At 41.6% G+C, this 22,469-nt stretch overlaps 1 protein-coding gene across 1 annotated transcript; it reads left to right on the top strand.

The window, feature by feature from the left end:
- Nucleotides 1–1,927: 1,927 nt before the first annotated feature.
- Nucleotides 1,928–22,026, top strand: LOC139405674 (E3 ubiquitin/ISG15 ligase TRIM25-like). Its single transcript, XM_071148094.1, has 6 exons — nt 1,928–2,551; nt 9,184–9,270; nt 11,091–11,324; nt 11,850–12,009; nt 17,028–17,087; nt 17,192–22,026. The coding sequence occupies exons 1-6, from the start codon at nt 1,940–1,942 to the stop codon at nt 17,767–17,769; spliced, it is 1,731 nt and encodes a 576-aa protein (XP_071004195.1). The 5' UTR covers nt 1,928–1,939; the 3' UTR covers nt 17,770–22,026.
- The last annotated feature ends 443 nt before the right edge of the window (nt 22,027–22,469 follow it).

The raw sequence follows: 22,469 nt of genomic DNA, 5'->3' as shown, positions 1-22,469 counted from the left end.
CTCCCTAGTCCTTGCCGGTGACAAACATACCCATAACGTGATGCAGCCACCACCATGCTTGAAAATAGGAGTGGTACTCAGTGATATTTTGTTTGCCCCAAACATAACACTGTATTCAGGACATAAAGTACATTTCTTAGCCACATTTTTTGCAGTTTTACTTCAGTGCTTTATTATAAAAAGGATGTGTTTTGGAATATTGTGATTAAGTAGAGGCCTCCTTCTTTTCACTATGTCATTTAGGTTAGTATTGTGGAGTAACTACAATGTTGTTGATCCATCTTCCCATTTTCTCCTATCACAGCCATTAAACTCTGCAACTGTTTCCTTTGTATCTGGCATTTTAGTTAGAAAGGACGCCTGTATCTTTGTAGTGATTGGGTGTATTGATACACCATCCAATGTGTAATTAATAACTTCACCATGCTCAAACATAACATTGGTCATTATGGCCAAACAGTTCTATTTTTGTTTCATCAGACCAGAGGACATTTCTCCAAAAATAACGATCTTTGTTCCCATGTGCAGTTGTAAACCGTAGTCTGGCCTTTTTATGGCGGTTTTGGAGTAGTGGCTTCTTCCTTGCTGAGCAGCCTTTCAGGTTATGTCGATTATAGGACTCATTTTACTATGGATATAGATACTTTTGTACCTGTTTCCTCCATCTTCACAAGGTCCTTTGCTGTTCTGGGATTGATTTGCACTTTTCGCACCAAAGTACGTTCATCTCTAGGAGACAGAACGCATCTCCTTCCTGAGAGGAATGACGGCTGCGTGGTCCCATGGTGTTTATACTTATGTACTATTTTTTGTACAGATGAACGTGGTACCTTCAGGCATTTGGAAATTGCTCTCAAGGAAGAACCAGACTTGTGGAGGTCTACAATTTTTGGCTGGTTCCTTTTGATTTTCTCATGATGTCAAGCAAAGAGGCACTGAGTTTGAAGGTAGGTCTTGAAACACATCCACAGGTATACCTCCAATTGACTCAAATTATATCAATTAGCCTACCAGAAGCTTCTAAAGCCATGACATCATTTTCTGGAATTGTCCATGCTGTTTAAAAGCACAGTCAATTTAGTGTATGTAAAGTTCTGACCCACTGGAATTGTGATTAAGTGAAATAATCTGTCTGTCAACAATTGTTGGAAAATGACTTGTGTCATGCACAAAGTAGATGTCCTAACCGACTTGCCAAAACTATAGTTTAACAAGAAATTTGTGGAGTGGTTGAAAAACAAGTTTTAATCTCCAACCTAAGTGTATGTAAACTTCAACTGTAAGTAGAGCGCCAGAGAGAGAGAGAGAGAACTTTCTTTGAGGCATTGCAATTAAGATTGTCACCTGTAGAATTACATTTACTAGAACAGCCATACCCATTCAAGTCAACATTCCAGGACAGTTGGACCAGCAACCATCAACTAAACTGACATTACATGTGCCACATCAAATTGCCACACCAGCTCTGTCAGGAGGAATGGGCTAAAATTCACCCAATTTATTGTGGGAAGCTTGTGGAAGGCTACCCAAAACATTTGACCCAAGTTAAGCAATTTAAAGGCAATGCTACCGAATACTAATTGAGTGTATGTAAACTTCTGACCCACTGGGAATGTGATGAAAGAAATCAAATCTGAAATAAATAATTCTCTCTACTATTATTCTGCCATTTCACATTCTTAAAATAAAGTGGTGATCCTAACTGACCTTAAACAGGGAATGTTTACTAGGATTAAATGTCAGGAATTGTGAAAAACTGCGTTTAAATGTATTTGTCTAAGGTGTATGTAAACTTCAGAATTCAACTGTATGTGCTGGCCATAACTGGTATCTGAGATGTGAGTTCACAGATCCAGGAAGTGAAATGTTATAGGTCCGTGAAAGCCACTCCTACTCTGCAAACAAGAAACTAAATGTATCTCTGACGCTCAGTCTTTTTATGTGTTTCAAAATGGCAGAAGCCATGGACTCGGTCAGTTGTTCGATCTGTTTGGAGATACTAAAAGATCCAGTGACTATTCCCTGTGGACACAGCTACTGTATTGGCTGTATTAAAGGCTACTGGGATCAGGAAGATCAGAAGCTTGTCTGCAGCTGTCCCCAGTGCAGACAGACCTTCAACCCAAGGCCTTTTCTGAACAGAAACACAGTTATGGCTGAAATGGTGAAGACACTGACAGAAAAAAATACTAAAAAGAAGAAGAAGAAGAAGACAAAACTCCAAACTGCTGCTCACTGTTATGCTGGACCTGGAGATGTTGATTGTGACGTCTGCACTGGGACAAAATTAAAAGCTGTCAAGTTCTGTCTGGTGTGTCTGGCCTCTTACTGTGAGACACACCTCCAGCCTCACTATGAATCTCCTGCCTTTAAGAAGCACAAGATGATCAAGGCCTCCACACAACTCCAGGAGAAGATCTGCTCTCATCATGACAAACTACTGGAGGTTTACTGCCGGACAGATCAGCAATGTATCTGTCATCTGTGTATGTTGGATCAACATAAAGGCCATGATACAGTCTCTGCTGCAGCTGAAATAGCTGAAAAACAAGTAAGAACCTTAATTCACTTGCTTAAATATTAAGAATTACAAAATAGGGGATGGTAGGGGACGCCATGTGCGACTGACGTGTTTTCCGTTTGCTCCCGTGGTATTCTTAAAGTTTGTGAATTCTGCAGCAGAACCGTATTTATTTTCAAATATTACTTTGGTGATCCCTTTCCGTAAAAACCAAGACTACTTTGCTTCCGAATGTCAGCATGTCGACCAAACATAAGGCCAAGAGCATGACTTTGAGAAAACCAGACCCGCTCTCATCACCGCCCTCTCCTGAGTCTGAGGGCCCGGGGACGCACACTTTACCCGGGGACGCGGCTTGGCCTGGCGGCGCTGAAATGAATATTCTCGAGGCCATCAAACTACTACGCTCTGAGATAGTTGAAATGAAAACACAGGTGGTTGCTACGATTGAGGCCAGAATACAGGAGGTTTCTGATACTTTAAAAGCAGATTTAACCATCCTGCGGAACGAGACTGTGCCAGCAATCACATTACTCAAAACAACAACTGCGTTACAACGATTGCAGCACTGGAGACCTCCAGTGCAGCACTGGAGACCTCCACTAAAGACTACACATTTGAATCTCCGGATGAGGCTATGGCTCACATTCAACGTCACATCAAGAAGTCTTGAATATGCTCACAGTTCAGCAACTGTTGCTTGCGAACTGTGGATAGTAAGTAACCCACTTGGTACAATTATGTTTAGATATAACAGGCTAGTCTTGTATAGTTGGTGAAACTATTCAGGCTTATTTGATGTGATCTAATGTTTTGATCATCTAGTGTGCGTGCCTTATCTCGCTCACCTATTTAGTTTGTTTACACATTGTCTCAGTGACTCAAAATATTTTTGGTTATTTGTTTACTGCATCCGTTTGCATTGACCCAGTAAACAGTAAATGTCTCCAAAGGCTACACGGTTTTTGGGGCCTCACTTTAATTTTAAAAGTTTTGAGCGTCATTTATGCCCAGCAAACGTTCAACGTTGCGCACACGTAGTTTTTTGGTATTGGTTGTAAGCTGTCTCAGCTTCAACTAGACTACTATTATAATTACTATTATTTTTGATTGTCTTACTACGATTTCCTTACTTCAAATTAGATTTTTGGCTGAGAGCCTTTATACATTTTATTTATTTTCTCTCTCAATGCCTGTTATAAGACTGGGAATACAATTATATACATCTACAAGTGGTGCTTTTGTCATTCCGTTTGCACAAGGGATTCGCCTTTTTTTTTTGTTGAAAAATACATACAAATCTTTATTTTTGCTGCTTGATCCACTAACAAAACGCGACTTTAAAGAGCGGGACTGTGGGTTTAGGTTTAAGACCGCACTCTCACAGACATACTGTGCGAAGAGAACATGTTCTATTTAGGCTTGTACCTCGTTTGGGGAGGTATTGTCTGGGATGGGGGGAGAGGGTGGGGGGGCAGGTTGAATTGTTCAGTTCTAATGTTGTCATTCTGTCTTTTTAGTTTTTTTTCTGTTTTTTTTTCTGTACTTTTCCCAAACATTTACCACCGTACATTATTACTCTGAGACAAGTTATTCAAAGGGTTTTGGGCGCTCATTGCTTTTCCATTCTATGCTCTTAATGACAGGGTTGAATAAGGGGAATGCCCAGAGGGGCCGAAATAATACGATCAAGTACATTTCTTGGAATACCAAAAGGGGTTAACAACCCGGTGAAGCGTAAGAGGGTGTTGACACACTTAAAGGGTTTGAATGCAAATATTGCATTTCTACAAGAGACTCACTTGAGGACTGGTGAGCATTTTAGGATGCGTAAGGACTGGGTTGGTCAAGTGTTCCACTCGAACTTTCATAGTAAATCAAGAGGTGCTGCTATTCTGGTTGATAAAGCTACTCCCTTTGTGGCTTCTGAGGTTATTGCTGATCCTAAGGGACGATACGTCATAGTAACCGGTGAACTGTTTTCTACCCCTCTTGTTTTGGCTAGTGTTTATGCTCCCAATTGGGATGACACAAGTTTCATTTCTTCCTTTCTGTCTGCTATTCCCAATTTAGATTCTCATTTGTTGATTTTAGGGGGGGATTTCAACTGTAAAATGTCCCCAGTTCTTGACAAGTCCTCACAAACAAATACTGGCCCATCTAAATGTGCCCTACTTATTCAATCCTTTCTTCAGAAATATGTTATGTTTGAGGCCTGGCGTTTCCTACATCCTACAGATAGACAGTATTCATTTTATTCTCATGTTCATCAAACATACTCCCGGATTGATTACCTCTTTTTGGCCAAAAAACTTCTGCCTAACCTTCGGCAGTGTACTTACGAGGGTATTGTTATCTCTGACCATTCACCATTAGTGCTTGAACTAGAGTTTCCCCAGCGACCTCCTATGTGTTATCAATGGCGTCTCAACCCCATTTTACTCTCAGATAAGGAGTTTGTCAATTTCATTTCTTCTGAAATCACCTTATTCCTAGAAACGAATTCAACACCAGGTATGTCCTGCTCTACCATATGGGAGTCTCTCAAAGCATACCTACGTGGCCAAATTATTTCTTATACAGCCAACCAAAACAGAGTTCGCTCCCAGCGACTTCGGGACTTGAGCGAGTCCATAGCCACATTGGATGAGAAGTATGCTACGGATCCTTCCTCTGATCTGCATAAAGAGCGCCAACTACTCCAATCTGAATTTGATGAGATTTCTACCAGGCAAGCTGAACAGTTACTCTTGCGAGCTCGATACAAAGTCTATGAACTAGGCGACAAGGCCAGTAAACTCCTTGCGCATCAGATCCGTAAATCTGAGGCCTCACGTTTAATCCCACAAATAAGGACCCCGTCTGGTGCCACCACAGTTATACATAAAGAGATCAATGATCAATTTAAACAATTTTACTCTTCGCTATACACCTCTGAATCCCCTCAAGACCCCTTGCTGATTGACTCCTTCTTTAATGGCTTGAATATGCCTTCAATTGATACAGACTCCCATGACTGTCTAGAAGAAGAATTTACGCTTGAGGTGATTGCAACAGCAGTGTCCGCAATGAAAAGTGGTAAATCACCGGGTCTGGACGGTTTTCCAACCGAATTTTACAGGACATTTTCTGGTCTGCTTTGCCCATTCTTGTCTCGACTATTTGCAGAGTGCCTCAATACTTCAAAGCTACCGCCTAGTCTTTATCAGGCTTCAATTTCATTACTACTAAAGAAAAACAAAGACCCCCTGGAATGTGGATCCTATCGCCCAATCTCGCTTTTAAACTGTGATTACAAAATCCTAGCTAAGCTTTTAGCCATCGGTATGGAAGGCTTGCTGCACCAAGTAATACACTCTGACCAGACTGGCTTTGTGAGAAATAGGCATTTATTTTTCAATATTAGGCGCCTTATGAATATACTGTACTCCCCAGCGTCGGAGGACCCGGAGGTGGTGGTCTCACTTGATGCCGAAAAAGCGTTTGACCGCGTTGAGTGGGATTACCTAACAGCTGCCCTTTATAGATTTGGCTTTGGCCCCAAATTCATTGCGTGGATAAAGATTCTTTATTTTTTCCCCCATGGCTTCGGTACGGACTAATAACTTGTCCTCTGACTATTTTCCCTTGCACCGCGGATCCAGACAGGGTTGCCCACTCTCCCCCTTGTTTGCTTTGGCAATCGAGCCTCTCGCCATTGCACTACTCTCTAATGATGCCATTCAAGGCATAATCAGGGCGGGCTGGGAGCAGAAAGTCTCGCTATATGCTGACGTCCTCCTTTTGTTAATCTCCAACCCCAATACCTCATTGCCACGTGCCCTATCTGTTCTTAAAAAGTTTGGATCAATCTCAGGGTACAAGCTGAATCAAGGCAAGAGTGAGCTTTTTCCGGTAAACAAGGCTGCTTTAAAGTGCTCTTTTACAAGTTCTCAGTTTAGGATTGTCCGGGATCAATTCACTTACTTGGGAGTAAAAGTGACAAGGAAATATTCAAATTTGTTTCAGGAAAAATGTGTTGCTCTAGCAGACAGATTGTTTCAATCTTTTACTTTTTGGAATTCGCTACCCCTTTCTCTTATCGGAAGGATTAATGTCATTAAAATGAATGTGTTGCCCAAATTTTTATATTTATTTCAATGTTTACCCATTTTTATTCCAAAATCTTTTTTTATTTCACTGGATCAAACATTCATGCATTTTATTTGGGATGGCAAGATACCACGGATTGGTAGAAAACATTTACAGAAGTCTAGGTCATTAGGGGGTTTAGCTCTACCAAATTTTCAGACATACTACTGGGCTGCAAATTTCAGAGCCGTTCTGTACTGGCTGCAGACTGATCCTACTGGCCCTAGACCACTATAGGTCCAGATGGAGTCTGAATCGTGTAAACCTGCAGCACTTTCCTCTGTGCTGTGCTCGTCTCTCCCAGTGTCCCTAGGCAAAAGGTGTGTCAACCCAATTGTAAAGCAGTCTCTTAAAATTTGGAATCCGTTTAGCCTTTAGCCTCCGAGGCTTTTCTCTATCAAGCCCAATCAATCAGAACATTTTATTTCCTCCATCTTTGAATGATGGGGCATTTGGCACTCACTAGGCCTCTCCTCGCTAGCCCAATTATTCTTTGATACATTTGCCTCTTTTTCTCAGCTGCAGGAAAAGTTCAATCTCCCCCAATCCCACTTTTTCCGCTATCTCCAGACTAGAAACTTTGTCAGGGCTAACACACCTGGATTTCCCAATAGGCCTGCGAATACAGCTATAGAGAGCATCTTGGAGCTGAACAAGCTTCCTAGGGGCACAATTTCAGATGTATATGCAATCATTCATGACTTACAGAACCCTTCTTTGGTGCCTTTAAAGACTCGATGGGAAAAGGATTTGGGGGAGGAACTTGGGGAAGACGCCTGGGAATCTGTGCTGCACAGGGTGCACTCGTCCTCTTTTAGCACTAGACACAGCCTCATTCAATTCAAGGTGGTTCACCGTATCCACTGGTCGGGGGCCAAACTTGGAAGAATATTCTCTGATTTTGATCCTACCTGTGTCAGATGTAAAGTGGAACCAGCCACACTGTTGCATATGTTTTGGGGCTGTCATAAACTGTCAGGTTTCTGGGAATTAATATTTAAATGTTTCTCTGATATATATGACACTGTTATAGATCCGTCTCCCCTTACAGCCCTTTTTGGAGTACTGCCCATGGGTACTCACCTATCAAGAATCCAGTCGGACACTGTTGCTTGTACAACTCTTTTAGCTAGACGGCTAATGCTACAGAACTGGAAGATGGCAGCTCCCCCATCTTATAAATATTGGGTGAGGGATGTGTTGTGCTCTCTGAAACTAAAAAAAATTCAATTCAAGTGGGAACCCCAAACTGTTTGATGAAGCTTGGGCTCCATTCCGGTCTTACTTTAAACAGTCCATCCTCTGATGGCATTCCAATTAATACTAAAATAAGTCTGTGACTTAAGGGTTGGAGGAGCTTCTCTCTGTGTTTTTGCTGGGGGGGCATTAAGGTCCATGTGCTTATTGATTGTGATCCGCAGATGCCTTGTTCATCTATTGCCAGCAGCATACCACCCTGCATACCACTGCTGGCTTGCTTCTGAAGCTAAGCAGGGTTGGTCCTGGTCAGTTCCTGGATGGGAGACCAGATGCTGCTGGAAGTGGTGTTGGAGGGCCAGTAGGAGGCACTCTTTCCTCTGGTCTAAAAAATATCCCAATGCCCCAGGGCAGTGATTGGGGACACTGCCCTGTGTAGGGTGCCGTCTTTCGGGTGGGATGTTAAACGGGTGTCCTGACTCTCTGAGGTCATTAAAGATCCCATGGCACTTATCGTAAGAGTAGGGGTGTTAACCCTGGTGTCCTGGCTAAATTCCCAATCTGGCCCTCAAACCATCATGGTCACACCTAATAATCCCCAGTTTACAATTGGCTCATTAATCCCCCTCCTCTCCCCTGTAACTATTCCCCAGGTCGTTGCTGCAAATGAGAACGTGTTCTCAGTCAACTTACCTGGTAAAATAATGGATAAATAAATAAAAATCTTGCCCAGGCAGAGACTGAAGTGTGAGGTTATTTTTACATTTTGTTCACGCCTACATGAATAATCATTTATTTTTTTTATTTTAAAGCATTGTAAACTTTTTTTCTGTCCAGTGGATGGTCTGTGGCCATGACTCTCTGTGAGTGGTTGCATTTCTCCACCCTTATCCCTTGACTGTTTACAGGAACAATGGTGAGGTGTTTGCCCTGTCCCTGTACTATAGATTGCCCTTTAACCTCTGTAGCCTTCTGCCTGGTGTGTTTAACTTGTCTAAAGTATGGTATCTTTAAAGCTATTTTTTTTATTTGTATTTTTTTTCTAGTTGAGTATATTGCTTTGTCTTGTCTGTGTGTGTGTGTGTGTGTGTGTGTGTGTGTGTGTGTGTGTGTGTAAAACTTAATAAACAGAGTTTAAAAAAATAAAACAACGGACAATGTACCTTATTTGCATCTGAACAAGGACGAATTCCATTTATGAACTTGCAAAACAGGAAAAAATACACATAACCCTTTTCCTTCGATAAGACATGGACATTGACATGCCATAAAGTCTGACTATCATTCATTAGAACAGAAAAATAATGAATGAAATGACATTTGTTTCTCTACAGAGGCAGTTGGGGGAGAAATCTAAGCAGAGAATCAAGGAGAGAGAGAAGGAGATGCTGGATGTGAGACAGGCTGTGAAGTCATTCAAGGTGAGTTTTGACCATTTGTGACCAAGCGCCTCGATTCGGTCATATGTAGCAAAACATTTTTGTACCAACATTTGAAATTGTGTTTTTTACATTAGATAAAAGTAGAGACACAGAGCTAGAAAATGGTATATCATACACTGCAGTTAACGGACAATGGGAAAGTAATTCTGCTTTGAAATGTTATTAACTTGTAACCCCACTTTTGAGAAAATGTCATTTTGAATGTTTTGGTACATACTGGAGAGCTCTTCTTTGTCTACACCCATTCAGCATCGTTCACACCTTCTTAAGCATTAGCCCCACCCATCTCTTTAAGGATTCACATGTGAGGCCATGTGGTAAACTCACGCTAAAATCTAAGTGTATTTGTCACATGCATAGGATACAGGTGTAAACAGTATAGTGAAGTGGTTAGTTGCATAGTAGCAATATCAAAAACAGAAAATATCCTGAAAATATTCATCATTAATAGATGATGCTTACCTGACACACGTGTCTAAATTGATTGGTCATGTGAAGGAAATGCTATAACCCTCCCACGGCCACATCTACTAAGTGGGTCACTATTGTCTAGACATGTACACATATTCATGAAATATAGTGGTTGGCCGTATTCATCCCCAGACACACCTGGCTAATTTGATGGGTCATGTAATAATCAGGGTCCTTTGTTTAGACATGTAGCTAGCTAGCTAAACAATGAACTAGCATAATCCCAACTCATACTACTAGCAATACAAACATTGTCATAGATGTAGTATGAATCTGCAGGTAGCTAAAGCTAACAAACTAGGTTCAGCGTTAGCTAGCTAACATTAGCTATAACTAGCAATGCAAATTAATTTTCTGATTCAAATAATATTACCTCACAGATCATACATTTAACATTAGCAACATTTGCTAACTAACAGTATGCTTTAACTTGCAATAAAAATGATTTTCTGACTGACTAAATTAGAAACATATCTGAAAATGTAGCAAGACTCTTACCCATATACATGGATGATCGCTTCACGGCAGAGTGGAACCATTTAACTCCATTTGTTTGTAGCTGGCGTTACATCTTGTTTGGACAGCGTTGTGTCTAGTCACTCTGGTTCACACTGACCGTGGCCTGTGCAGAAATGAACCCATCACTTTTTACAACTGATCTGTCGCTAGTGCCTGTTAAATTCAGGGCATCAATGTTGAGAAAAGTACTTCTCAATGGCTAATGTTATATGTTTTAAAAACAGCACGGTAGAAAGGACTGTCAACACATATTAAGCAGCTCACGTATAAACAGATGCGTGCTACATGGCAGACCAATCCAAACTCATCTCCCGGCATTTCCAGCCCATCCATTATCTCAGCCAATCATGGCCAGCGGGTAGGCTCTTGTCTTTTTCTGTGGCAAAACGAACTAGGCTCGTAATTTAACAATTGTATTCGTATTTTTGGATGGAATACAAGTTTGTTATTAAGGCAAATGAAAGTTCACATGTTCCAGAAGGCATTTCTGCCAAAAAACACATTTTGATAAAAAATAAATGTTTATGTTCGAATGCCACTCCTGTGAAGTAGTGATGTGCGACATGCTCCTAGTTTCCTGAAACAAGTCACATTTACATGCTTTCACTTAGCAGATTGTCCTTTCTAAGTGACTTACTATTCTTAAACTAAAGTCCAGCAAAACTAGAGCCAGTTAGGAATCCATGGAGGGCCACATTCCCATCCCACTGAACCTCACCGTGGGGAACAGGCTGTCTGGAGTTCTGGTGAGAGCTGAGTGAATGGGGTGATTAAAATTCCCCCCACCTCTCCTCTTTGTGTCCTAACAGCACTCTACACAGGCAGCAGTTGAGAGTAGTGAGAAGATCTTTAATGAATTGATCCGCTCCATTGAGGGAATGCGCAATGAGGTGAAGGAGCTTATCAGAGCCCAGGAGAAGGCTAATGTGAGTCGGGCTGAAGGACTCCTGAAGCAGCTGGAGCAGGAGGTGGCTGAGCTGAAGAGGAGAGAGGCTGAGCTGGAGCAGCTTTCACACAAAGAGGATCACATCCATTTCCTCCAGGTGACGTCACTGTCCATTGCAGCAGGTGTCTCTCTAAAGGGAAATCTTTAATTAAATTATTTGAATCTATAAATTGTGCCTTCCTGTGTTATACTTATACTAAAATGTTTATTCTGTTCTACTGAGCCATTCATTTTATGTTCGTATTCTTATATTTTCTTATTTCTTAGAACACTCGCAGACCCCACAAGGCGGGGGGCATAAACAACAAAAAACATAGCACCAGATAGCATATGAACACGTCATAAGCATTTATTTATTTATGACAGGAAATTGGCTTTAAAACTGCAAAAAAAAGTTCTCAGCCTCATGGAAAAATGTGTAGAAAAGCAGGAAATTAGTTCTAAAACAGCAGTTTATTGGAGGTGGGGATACTGCGCTAAGCCTCTGGTCTACCTGCAAGTAAGCATTTTGTTGGATGGTGTATACCATGTGTATCCCATACGACTAAATAAAATAAAACTTTAAACTAATTTGTGTTTCTCAATAATCATATTTTCCTTTTTTCCTTGTCTTTGAATCTAGAGCTTCCAGTCTCTCTGTGTCCCTCCTGGGTCTGAGACCTTACCCAGCATCACTATCAACCATCACGTCTCCTTTGAGGATGTTATGAACTCTGTCTCTGAGCTGAGAAACCGACTTCAAGATATCTGCGCTGGAGAGATAATTATGTTGTCTGTACAAAGTAAGGACACATCTTCTTAGACCACATTAAAATATGGGATTCAATCAATTGCCGATGGTTACGTTCCTGATAGGGCATTTGATTTGCACTGCAGTGTGTCCTAAATGGATGGAGTTGACTCTTAATTTAGAATCTGGCAGTGCCATGGGAAATTAAGCCCTGGAATGTTGCTTAAATTCATTTTAAAAAGTTAGCTTATAACAGTGAACCTTTTTTTGTGGGATACACAAGGCAATTCTAGGTCTTGTGGCATATTTTGGTTAAACTATCCCCAATTCAATTGCAACCCTCTGCATGCACTCTTCCATCACATGTACAGCTGATTCTCAAGATCTTGCACACTAATGAGATGCTGTTGAGGTAAGTTTTGATTACAATACTGGGTGGGGTGAATATATTTTATATGACATACATAATTTTTTGTTAACTAGTAAATAGTAGCCTACAGCAAAGTGGGTTTAAATAATTTCTGACTTGATAACAATTTCTGCTAGTTAGTTTTTTTCTACCATGTGGGTTTTATTTTTTAAATATTTTTTTATTTCACCTTTATTTAACCAGGTAGGCTAGTTGAGAACACCTTTATTTAACCAGGTAGGCTAGTTGAGAACACCTTTATTTAGCCAGGTAGGCTAGTTGAGAACACCTTTATTTAACCAGGTAGGCTAGTTGAGAACACCTTTATTTAGCCAGGTAGGCTAGTTGAGAACAAGTTCTCATTTACAACTGCGACCTGGCCAAGATAAAGTATAGCAGTGTGAACAGACAACACAGAGTTACACATGGAGTAAACAATTAACAAGTCAATAACACAGTAGAAAAAAAAGTCTATATACATTGTGTGCAAAAGGCATGAGAAGGTAGGCGAATAATTACAATTTTGCAGATTAACACTGGAGTGATAAATGATCAGATGATCATGTACAGGTAGAGATATTGGTGTGCAAAAGAGCAGAAAAGTAAATAAATATAAACAGTATGGGGATGAGGTAGGTCAAATTGGGTGGGCTATTTACCGATAGACTATGTACAGCTGCAGCGATCGGTTAGCTGCTCAGATAGCAGATGTTTGAAGTTGGTGAGGGAGATAAGTCTCCAACTTCAGCGATTTTTGCAATTCGTTCCAGTCACAGGCAGCAGAGAACTGGAACGAAAGGCGGCCAAATGAGGTGTTGGCTTTAGGGATGATCAGTGAGAAACACCTGCTGGAACGCGTGCTACGGATGGGTGTTGCCATCGTGACCAGTGAACTGAGATAAGGCGGAGCTTTACCTAGCATGGACTTGTAGATGACCTGGAGCCAGTGGGTCTGGCGACGAATATGTAGCGAGGGCCAGCCGACTAGAGCATACAGGTTGCAGTGGTGGGTGGTATAAGGTGCTTTAGTAACAAAACGGATGGCACTGTGATAAACTGCATCCAGTTTGCTGAGTAGAGTGTTGGAAGCTATTTTGTAGATGACATCGCCGAAGTCGAGGATCGGTAGGATAGTCAGTTTTACTAGGGTAAGTTTGGCGGCGTGAGTGAAGGAGGCTTTGTTGCGGAATAGAAAGCCGACTCTAGATTTGATTTTAGATTGGAGATGTTTGATATGAGTCTGGAAGGAGAGTTTACAGTCCAGCCAGACACCTAGGTACTTATAGATGTCCACATATTCTAGGTCGGAACCATCCAGGGTGGTGATGCTAGTCGGGCGTGCGGGTGCAGGCAGCGAACGGTTGAAAAGCATGCATTTGGTTTTACTAGCGTTTAAGAGCAGTTGGAGGCCACGGAAGGAGTGTTGTATGGCATTGAAGCTCGTTTGGAGGTTAGATAGCACAGTGTCCAAGGACGGGCCGGAAGTATACAGAATGGTGTCGTCTGCGTAGAGGTGGATCAGGGAATCTCCCGCAGCAAGAGCAACATCATTGATATATGCAGAGAAAAGAGTCGGCCCGAGAATTGAACCCTGTGGCACCCCCATAGAGACTGCCAGAGGACCGGACAGCATGCCCTCCGATTTGACACACTGAACTCTGTCTGCAAAGTAGTTGGTGAACCAGGCAAGGCAGTCATCAGAAAAACCGAGGCTACTGAGTCTGCCGATAAGAATATGGTGATTGACAGGGTCGAAAGCCTTGGCAAGGTCGATGAAGACGGCTGCACAGTACTGTCTTTTATCGATAGTGGTTATGATATCGTTTAGTACCTTGAGCGTGGCTGAGGTGCACCCGTGACCGGCTCGGAAACCAGATTGCACAGCGGAGAAGGTACGATGGGATTCGAGATGGTCAGTGACCTGTTTGTTGACTTGGCTTTCGAAGACCTTAGATAGGCAGGGCAGGATAGATATAGGTCTGTAACAGTTTGGGTCCAGGGTGTCTCCCCCTTTGAAGAGGGGGATGACTGCGGCAGCTTTCCAATGCTTGGGGATCTCAGACGATATGAAAGAGAGGTTGAACAGGCTGGTAATAGGGATTGCGACAATGGCGGCGATAGTTTCAGAAATAGAGGGTCCAGATTGTCAAGCCCAGCTGATTTGTACGAGTCCAGGTTTTGCAGCTCTTTCAGAACATCTGCTATCTTGATTTGGGTAAAGGAGAACCTGGAGAGGCTTGGGCGAGGAGCTGCCGGGGGGGGGGGGGGGGGGGCGGAGCTGTTGGCCGAGGTTGCTTGAGCCTTTTAACTGAGGTTTTAATTCACCTGTTTCCATACATGTTTCATTTTAAAACATGTATCTTACAAAGGAGTTGTTTAATCTAACTGCTTAACTATTTATCTGTACATCGAATTGTGTATATATATATATTTTTTTACAATTTCTTTTCTAATCTCTCCAGGAAAATGCCATGGGCACCATCTGATGACATTTCACTGAAACTAATGTAGAATGAAAAGCTGTATACATTTGCAGATACTGTGCCAAATCATATGTGAAGAATGCAACAAAGATGCAGAATAATCTGGCCAAGTGCATAAAGTCCCCTCAGCGCTCACAACAAGCAACCTCTGACAAAAGTCCCTTGAATAGAAGTAGAGGTGAAAATGATGAATCAGAAACCTTATCGATAGCAAAAACTCATGGTCCTCCTGGAATCAGAAGTTTTTTTTGACTCAATGGAAGAACGTAGTCAGAGAAATGCTGAGGAATGTCTTGCTCGAGCTGTGTATGGAACTGATTCACCTCTGATGCTCACAGGCAATGTGTATTGGAAGAGATTTCTGAAAAGATTTCAAGCAAATCATAGAGAAAACATGCTGTATTGCAATCATCTCTGATGGTTGGTTGAATATTCGTGGGCAAGGAATAATTAACTACATCATCTCCACCCCTCAACCAGTATTCTACAAGAGCTCAGACACAAGGGACAACAGACACACCGGCCTCTACATTGCAGATGAGCTGAAGGCAGTCATTAATGACCTTGGACCACAGAAGGTATTTGTACTGGTGACAGACAATACTGCAAACATGAAGGCTGCTTGGTCTAAAGTGGACGAGTCCTACCCTCACATCTCACCCATTGGCTGTACTGCTCATGCATTGAATCTGCTCCTCAAGGACATCATGGCACTGAAAATAATGGATACACTCTACAAGAGAGCCAATGAAATGGTTAGTTATGTGAAGGTTCATCAAGTCATAGCAGCAATCTACCTCACCAAGCAAAGTGAGAAGAATAAGAGCACCACATTGGAGTTGCCCAGCAACACCCGTTGGGGTGGTGTTGTCATCATGTTTGACATTCTCCTGGATAGGAAGGAGTCTCTCCAAGAAATGGCCATATCACAGTCTGCCGATATGGACAGCCCCATCAAGAGGATCCTCCTGGATGATGTATTTTGGGAGAGAGTGGTAAGCAGCCTGAAACTCCTGAAACCTGTAGCAGTAGCCATTGCATGGATTGAGGGAGACAATGCCATCCTGTCTGATGTTCAGACTCTGCTTGCAGATGTAAGAGAATAAATCCGTACTGCCCTGCACACTTCACTGTTGCTCCAAGTAGAGGAAACTACAGTTCTGAAATACATCAAAAAGCGTGAAGACTTCTGCCTGAAGCCCATACACGCTGCAGCGTACATCTTGGACACCAAGTATGCTGGCAAGAGCATCCTGTCTGGTGCAGAGATCAACAAGGCCTATTGTGTCATCATTACCATGTCTCGGCACCTTGGCCTGGATGAGGGCAAGTTTTTTGGCAGTCTGGCAAAGTACACTTCCAAGCAAGGGCTTTGGGATGGAGATGCAATATGACAGTCGTGCCAACATATCTCATCAGCCACTTGGTGGAAGGGACTTTGTGGATCTGAGGCTCCTCCCCCTGTTGCCTCCATCATCCTCCAAATACCACCAACACCAGCCACCTCAGAGTGCAGCTGGTCCTTGTTTGGGAACACACACATCAAAGCACGCAACAGGTTTACCAATACAAGGGTTGGAAATTGGTGGCCATCCGGGCAAATTGGAGGCTTTTTGAGCCTGACAACGAGCCATCCTCAACAAGGTTGGAAAGTGACAGTGAAGATGAGGCCTCAGAGTTTGATGTTCAAGAGGTGGACATTGAGGAGGTCCAGGGAGAAGACATGGAAGCCTGAGAGGAAGACAGTCTAGAAACTAAAGCTTGGTTATCATTTTACAGTATGTTGAAAACGTTTTTGGGATCATTTTTGGATCATTGGGGTCATTCAAAATTCCCTTTCTATTGTTTTCAGTGAAATCATCCCATGTGAAGAGTCATTCAATTAAAGTTGTCAACTCATTTAATTAAATTTCAATTCATAACTAAAAACTTTTTTACATTTCTATTGGAAGGATTTAATAATTTGCAATAATGTCTACTTATGATAAGGTAAAAGGTTTATGTTTCTGTTTCCATACGATATAGTAAATATATCCGATGCAAAACATCTGTATAATTAGCATATATTTCTGTTAATTCCCGCGGAAAGTTTCCACCTCTGAATATTCCTCAATGTGCAACCGTAAACGTGATCAGTCTGGAAAGACCAGTCATGTTTGATTCTCTCTGTTTTCATAGTGTCAGGACTTCACATTGTCCCACCTCCTGTGCCCAGGACCAGAGAAGAGTTCTTGAAATGTGAGTTAAACACACACACACAAAAACATACTTTTTTTATTCAACAATACCCACTGACATCTTGAGTTCATCTTCACCACAGCTTTTCTCTCATATATTCACAGATTATTGCCAGCTGACTTTGGATCCCAACACACCAACTCAATGTTTGTATCTGTCTGAAGAGAACACAAAGGTGGCATACAGTCGTGAGCGCCAGATCATACGTCCTCACAATCCAGAAAGATTTCATATGTGGCACCAGGTGCTGTGTAAAGAGGGTCTGTCTGGGGCCTGCTACTGGGAGGTAGAGTGGAGTGGGATGGTTACTATAGCGGTCTCATATAAAGGGATCAAGAGGCATGGTGGAACAGAGTGTTGGTTTGGGAACAATGATAAGTCCTGGTGTTTGGTATGTTATTCAGATGGCTGCTCTATCAGGCACAATATGGCACCATTTGAGTCACGTTTGGGATTTAAAAGGGACTTTGATAAGGACTTTACAAAAGAGATTAAAATCCCTGTCGCGCCCTCCTCCAGAGTAGGAGTGTACCTGGACCACAGTGCAGGAACTCTGTCCTTCTACAGCGTCTCTGACACAATGACCCTCCTCCACAGAGTCCAGACCACATTTACTGAACCACTTTATCCTGGGTTCTATTGTAATTGTGATTCATCCGTGAAGATAATTCCTTTGCCTTAACACTACATGTGTCCAATATTCACATACCAAACAAAAAGTAATCATAATTTACTGTAAATCTGATACATTAAAAAAGGACACTAAAGAAATGACAGAAATAAGTGTTATCGACAATAATCAAATTTGACAACTCATTTTTAAGTAAATGTAAAACTTTAAAAGGAAAATGACAATGTAACAATTTCTGATCTGAAATGCAAAAAGCAACTGTTACTTACAGTAACAGCATGATGTATCTCCACTTGAGATGAGATGGTGGAGATAATCAACAAGTCAACAATGCATGGAATTAAATTATGTATTGTGTTGAATTTTGTGGATTATTAACGGTTTGAAATGTTATGACTTTTTGATAAACTCCCTTGTAACCTTTGAGGGCTGGTTAGTGGACAGAAAAGGTAGTCGTCACCTTTAGAGAAGAACAAATTGCTTTATCAAACCAGGAGAGGACAGCAGGGAGTCAGAAAGCTGAATTTATTGGCTGTCTCTAAAAATGTTACTAGCTGTCTCAAATCTCATTGGAGGAGAAGGTCAGAGAGAATAACCTCCTGGATCCTCTCTTCCAATGTGCTTTGAGAGGAATTTAGAAAACCAGGATAGAGGAAGCAAGGGTATGACAGCTAGTAACATTTTCAGACACATCCATTGCATCTAATCTCTTTATTTTTCAAGCAGCAAACAAACTTGATCTTATGAGGCAAATCATGCTGGATTTGTTTTGCTGGATCGCTCTCTCTTTCTGAAAGCTGCCTATTCCTGTCTTTCGCTCAGTGCTCTCTGGCTTTTTAATTATTTGAACTAAACCCCCACCAGTGCTTAGGCTTTGATTGCAAAGCTTTATATTTGACTAAATTAAAAAAAGTGGGGGAAACACTGTCTAGGCAAGAGTGTATTTTAAGTAGAAACACGCAGAATACCGTGTGTGTAAAGCTCTCATTGAGCAATCACCACCAGGAGATTGAACTGCACAGCAAATAAAAAAATCCTCAATCTTGTCTGTTTTTCCTTCTGGTTCCAAACCGTTGCTGATTTTCAGTTTAATGTTCTGATGCTGTAGTTCTTTCACCAGGAGAGCAGGATAGCAACACAGCAGAGTGCCTAATTGACTCATCTCAATATTACACCACTTTTGACATCAGAAAAACCTTTTTGATTGAACTATCCCTATAAGTGTTTTCTATTTTTACTAATGATCTGCCACTAGCCTTAAACCAGGCCTGTGTGTCTATGTATGCTGAAGAGTCAACCTCATACACGTCAGCGGCCACAGCTAGTGAAATCACTAAACAAAGAGTTGCAGTCAGTTTCAAAATGGGTGGCTAGTAATAGTACTAGTCCTGAATATGTTGAAGAGCATAGTATTTGGTACAAATCACTCCATAAATGTTAAACCTCAGCTGAATCTGGTAATGAATGATGGCTGTTGAGTGGCTGTTGAGCAGACTTAACATGTTGGACTGTAAATTGTCATAGTCAAGGCATATTAATTAAATTGTTGTAAAGATGGTGAGAGGTCTGTCTGTGATAAAGAGATGCTCAGCATTCTTAGCACCACACTCGACCAAACAAGTACTGCAGGCTCCCGTTTTATTTTGACTTCTGCCTGAATATATGGTCAGGTCTTGCAATGAAAAACCTTGGAAAGCTGCAGCTGGTCCAGAACAGAGCTGTGTCTTGCTCTTCACTGTAATCAGAGGGCTAATGTCAACAATATGCCTCTCAAACTCTCTTCGCTCGAAGTATAGAAGAGAGTGACTAAGTTAAAACACTTCTCATTTTTGTAAATATTAATGTGTTAAAAATTCCATACGGTCTATTCATTCAGCTGACAGACATACAGTTGAAGTCATAAGTTTACATACACCTTAGCCAAATACATTTAAACTCAGTTTTTCACAATTCCTGACATTTAATTCTAGTAAAAATGCCCTGTCTTAGGTCAGTTAGGATCACCACTTTATTTTAAGAATGTGAAATGTCAGAATAATTGTAGAGAGAATGATTTATTTCAGCTTTTATTTCTTTCTTCACATTCCAAGTGGGTCAGACGTTTACATGCACTCAATTAGTATTTGGTAGCATTGCCTTTAAATTGTTTAACTTGGGTTAAACCTTTCGGGTAGCCATCCACAAGCTTCCCACAATAAGTTGGGTGAATTTTGGCCCATTCCTTCTGACAGAGCTGGTGCAACTGAGTCAGGTTAGTAGGCCTCCTTGCTCGCACACGCTTTTTCTGTTCTGCCCACAAAGTTTATATGGGATTTAGGTCAGGGCTTTTTGATGGCCACTCCAATACCTTGACTTTGTTGTCCTTAAGCCATTTTGTCATTGTCCATTTGGAAGACACATTCACGACCAAGCTTTAATTTCCTGACTGATGTCTTGAGATGTTGCTTCAATATATACACATACATTTCCTCCCTCATGATGCTATCTATTTTGTGAAGTGCACCAGTCCCTCCTGCATCAAAGCACCCCCACAACATGATGCCTCACGGTGCCTCACGGTTGTGATGGTGTTCTTCGGCTTCAAGCCTCCCCCTTTTTCCTCCAAACATAGCGATGGTCATTATGGCCAAACAGTTCTATTTTTGTTTCATCAGACCAGAGGACTTTTCTCCAGAAAGTACGATCTTTGTCCCCATGTGCAGTTGCAAACCGTAGTCTGGCTTTTTTATGGCAGTTTTGGAGCAGTGGCTTCTTCCTTGCTAAGCGGCCTTTCAGGTTATGTCGATATAGGACTCGTTTTACTGTGGATATAGATACTTTTGTACCTGTTTCCTCCAGCATCTTCACAAGGTCCTTTGCTGTTGTTCTGGGATTGATTTGCACTTTTTGCACCAAAGTACATTCATCTCTAGGAGACAGAACGCGTCTCCTTCCTGATCGGTATGACGGCTGTGTGGTCCTTGGTGTTTATACTTGCGTACTATTGTTTGTACAGATGAATGTGGTACCTTCAGGCGTTTGGAAATTGCTCCCAAGCATGAACCAGACTTGCGGAGGTCTACAAAAACAATTTGAGGTCTTGGCTGATTTCTTTTGATTTTTCCCATGATGTCAAGCAAAGAGGCACTGAGTTTGAAGGTAGGTCTTGAAATACATCCACAGGTACACTTCCAATTGACTCAAATGATGTGAATTAGCCTATCAGAAGCTTCTAAAGCCATGAATTTTCCAAGCTATTTAAAGTCACAGTCAACTTAGCGTATGTAAACTTCTGACCCACTGGAATTGTGATACAATGAATTATAAGTGAAATAATCTGTCTGTAAACAATTGTTGGAAAAATTACTTGTGTCATGCACAAAGTAGATGTCCTAACCGACTTGAAATGTGTGGAGTGGTTCAAAAACAAGTTTTAATGATTCCAACATAAGTGTATGTAATCTTCCGACTTCAACTGTACTTATCCCTCCAGGCATGCTACTAGGGGTCTATTCACAGTCCCAAAATTCAAATGAAGTTAAAGCAACGTACAGGATTTATAGAGCCATGGTCAAATGGAGATCCCTGCCATCTCAAATCATTAAAGCAAACAGCTAAATTAACTTTTTTTTAAACAGCCCCTCACAACACAACGCCTCTCCACTTATTGACCTAAAAAACTTGTAAACCTAAGCATATAAACCTAAGCATATGTACTGCTGTATGAATGTGGTGTAGGAAAAATAAAATGTAAATTGTTGAGGTGGAAACCATTACGTTTTGAGTGGGAACCCTTTACACCTTTTTGCTTGTCTGGAAACTATTAGGTTGAAACTTTAGCGGGAGGAAACTACACAATTCAAGGTTGCTGAGCTCACATTAGGGGGAAATAGCGGGAGTGATACTTCGGTGCAACTCCATATGCAAGAGATTACATGTTACCCCAGGATACCCATGTCAGGCAGGAACTGTAGATGACAAGGTAGCTAGCTATATTCACGTCAGGGGAATTTAGTGAAACATTGTAGCTAATGTCAAGTGGAAGAACAAAGGACACAGATGATTCCTGATGTTGTGAGATTCTCTCCGCTGTTTACAGAACAACTGGTGCTGTGAGATTAGAATATCAGGATATCAAGACCTGCTTATCCTGCTGAAAAAAACAGCATAGACTAGCCTTCGTTGTGTTTTTACTGGTGACCAGCCTTCGTTGTGTTTTTACTGGTGACCAGCCTTCGTTGTGTTTTTACTGGTGACCAGCCTTCGTTGTGTTTTTACTGGTGACCAGCCTTCGTTGTGTTTTTACTGGTGACCAGCCTTTGCTTTGTTTTTGCTGGGTACCAGCCTTCGTTGTGTTTTTGCTGGTGACCAGAATTCGTTGTGTTTGTACTTGTGACCAGCCTTCGCTTTGTTTTTACTGTGTACCAGCCTTTGTGTTTTTACTGGTGACCAGCCTTCGCTGTGTTTTGAACACTGGTCGCCCACAAAACCAGCACCATATCACATGTGCTGGCTTGCATACTGATGTCTAATGCCTTTTGGAATCCAGCCGCTGAGTGAGGATATCCAATAATTTGAACTTTCATTGACCCACAATCAGCATTCAGAATAACTGCCAGGGTTAGAAAAATGTGTAAATGAGACTACCAAACCATGGTAGTCCATAATGGTTGCAATAAGTCCAACTAACACACACTGTTTGTCTAGATGAAGTTCAGATCAAATTTGATGACCAATTTATGCAGAAATCCAGGTAATTCCAAAGGGTTCAC

The sequence above is a fragment of the Oncorhynchus clarkii genome, chromosome 1 (genome assembly GCF_045791955.1).
Source record: "Oncorhynchus clarkii lewisi isolate Uvic-CL-2024 chromosome 1, UVic_Ocla_1.0, whole genome shotgun sequence".
Taxonomy (NCBI): domain Eukaryota; kingdom Metazoa; phylum Chordata; class Actinopteri; order Salmoniformes; family Salmonidae; genus Oncorhynchus; species Oncorhynchus clarkii.
The sequence above is the reverse complement of the archived record's forward strand: the minus strand, read 5'-3'. Positions and strand labels throughout refer to the sequence as shown.